Here is a 1,897-nt window from a genome sequence, read left to right on the forward strand (position 1 = left end):
TCCACTTAGTACTGACGCTCTGGAAAGATTCAGCTGACAGCTGCCACGTGGATCAGTCTCCAAGGTCAGGCAGGAAAGAGCCAGGGAGCTGCTCTGAGGGGGAGAGGAGACCTGTCTCCTACGCTCCCACTCCATTAACTCCCCATCTTTCCAGATTTGAGATGGATGCTTGGTGGCTGCCCCTTTGGCTCTCTGTCCCTGAGCCGGCTGGCACTTAAAGCATCATTGAAGGACTATATTTTGCTGCAGCTTATATTTCACTCTCCTGGGAGGGGCTGCATCCACAGCCACATGACCACTAACGTGTGCTGTATGCTCTGCACACGGGGCATAAAGGCAGCAGGGACGCAGCACAGGGAAAAGCACAAGTGAAGATTTGTGGCTGTTCAAGAAGTAAAATAAAATCTAAAAAAGTGTGCCAGGGGTGGAGGTCAGAGCTGGCAGAAAGAACAGGAAGAGACAGAAAAGCCCAGCCAGTGTGGCTCAGTGGTTAAGCACCGACCTATGAACCAGAAGGTCACGGTTCGACTCCCAGGACATATACCGGGTTGCGGGCTCAATCCCCAGTGTGGAGTGTGCAGGAGGCAGCCAGCAGATCGATGTTTCTCTCTCATCATTGATGTTTCTACTTCTCTCTCCCTACCTCTCTGAAATCAATTTTTTTAAAAAAAAATTTTTAAGAGACAGATAAAAAACAAATGGACCAGTCTGATGTGTGTACAGAGGGCTAAAGAAGACCGCCGGAAGGTTCTGATCACAAGAATCAGTGCAGGTCTGTGTTCCACGTGCGGGTACCCAGAGAGCGTTAGCCCATGATGCTCACCAGTTAGACTTTTTATTCAGAGACTTGTCGTGGCATTTCACAAATACCACAGGTGACTTTCCTTTCTGCAGACGAGACACTTTCTCCCTGGAACAGAAGATCACCCTGTGGGGGGGAAAGGGGATGTGAACGTGCCGTATGGAACAATGAAAAAAACCGTTCAGAAATCAGGGCTGTTTACATCCCACGGGACCGGCCTGATTAATTTTTTTATATTTCCAATAATTAACTGTTTACATACGGGCCATTCTGGTCAACAAGACAGCTGAATCAGAGGGTTAGTTGAGGACCTAACCCACTGTTCAGCACTGAAGTCAGTTCATCAGTGCAGCTGGCATACAACACCCTGGAGCACCCTTAAAACCACAGGGCTTTCGCCAAGGGATGATACGAGATCCGTTTCACCGCCTCTGAGTGTCTGCCTTAAGGAATTCGCAAACCAGCTTCCAACTGGCCCTGCGACAGAACGGAATGCGCTGCTCCTCCTGCCACGCCCTCTTCTATTATTATTATTATTATTATTATTATTAATTATAAAAGGAAATGGCCAAAGAAAAAAAACTTATCAATCCTAAGTTTTAAAGTCACATTTTTACTAACAATGTTATATTCGCTGGGCATTTCGCATAAAAGTTTTCAACCCCCCGGGGCTCTCTACGCCATTCCTTATATCAATATGTGTAGGGTGGGACTGGGGAGTCAGGGTGAGATTATCTTGGCATCTCATCCTTATTGAAGAGGCTGGTTCTAGTCTTTGAACGTCAAAGGAACATCTCCGAGGTTCTTTCCGTAACGGCTCTGTGCTTGCAAGAAGCAGTGAGAAATGAGAAACGGAGATTCCCGACTTCCACCTCAGTTCTCACACATGACTGTGACCAATGCGGGCTTATATTGTCTTTTCATGAAATTCAGAAATACTGTTACTTCCCTGGTATGATAATTGAGGAACACTCCCCCCAGAATTATAGGTGTAATTATCTAGCTGATATAGTTGGTTGTTGTTGTTTTTTTCAATTACAGCTGACATTCAATATTGTATTAGTTTCAGGTGTACAGCATAGTGGATAGACATTT

At 46.0% G+C, this 1,897-nt stretch overlaps 1 protein-coding gene across 1 annotated transcript in view; it reads right to left on the reverse strand.

Moving 5' to 3' along the window:
* Nucleotides 1-1,897, reverse strand: part of LPL (lipoprotein lipase) — a 26,670-nt gene that overhangs the window by 3,708 nt on the left and 21,065 nt on the right. The window contains exon 9 of the mRNA XM_015557768.1: nt 824-928. Within this exon, the coding sequence (XP_015413254.1) occupies nt 824-928 (105 nt within the window). The remainder of the gene's footprint in view (nt 1-823; nt 929-1,897) is intronic.

Source organism: Myotis davidii, unplaced genomic scaffold (genome assembly GCF_000327345.1).
Source record: "Myotis davidii unplaced genomic scaffold, ASM32734v1 scaffold448, whole genome shotgun sequence".
NCBI classification, from domain to species: Eukaryota; Metazoa; Chordata; class Mammalia; order Chiroptera; family Vespertilionidae; genus Myotis; species Myotis davidii.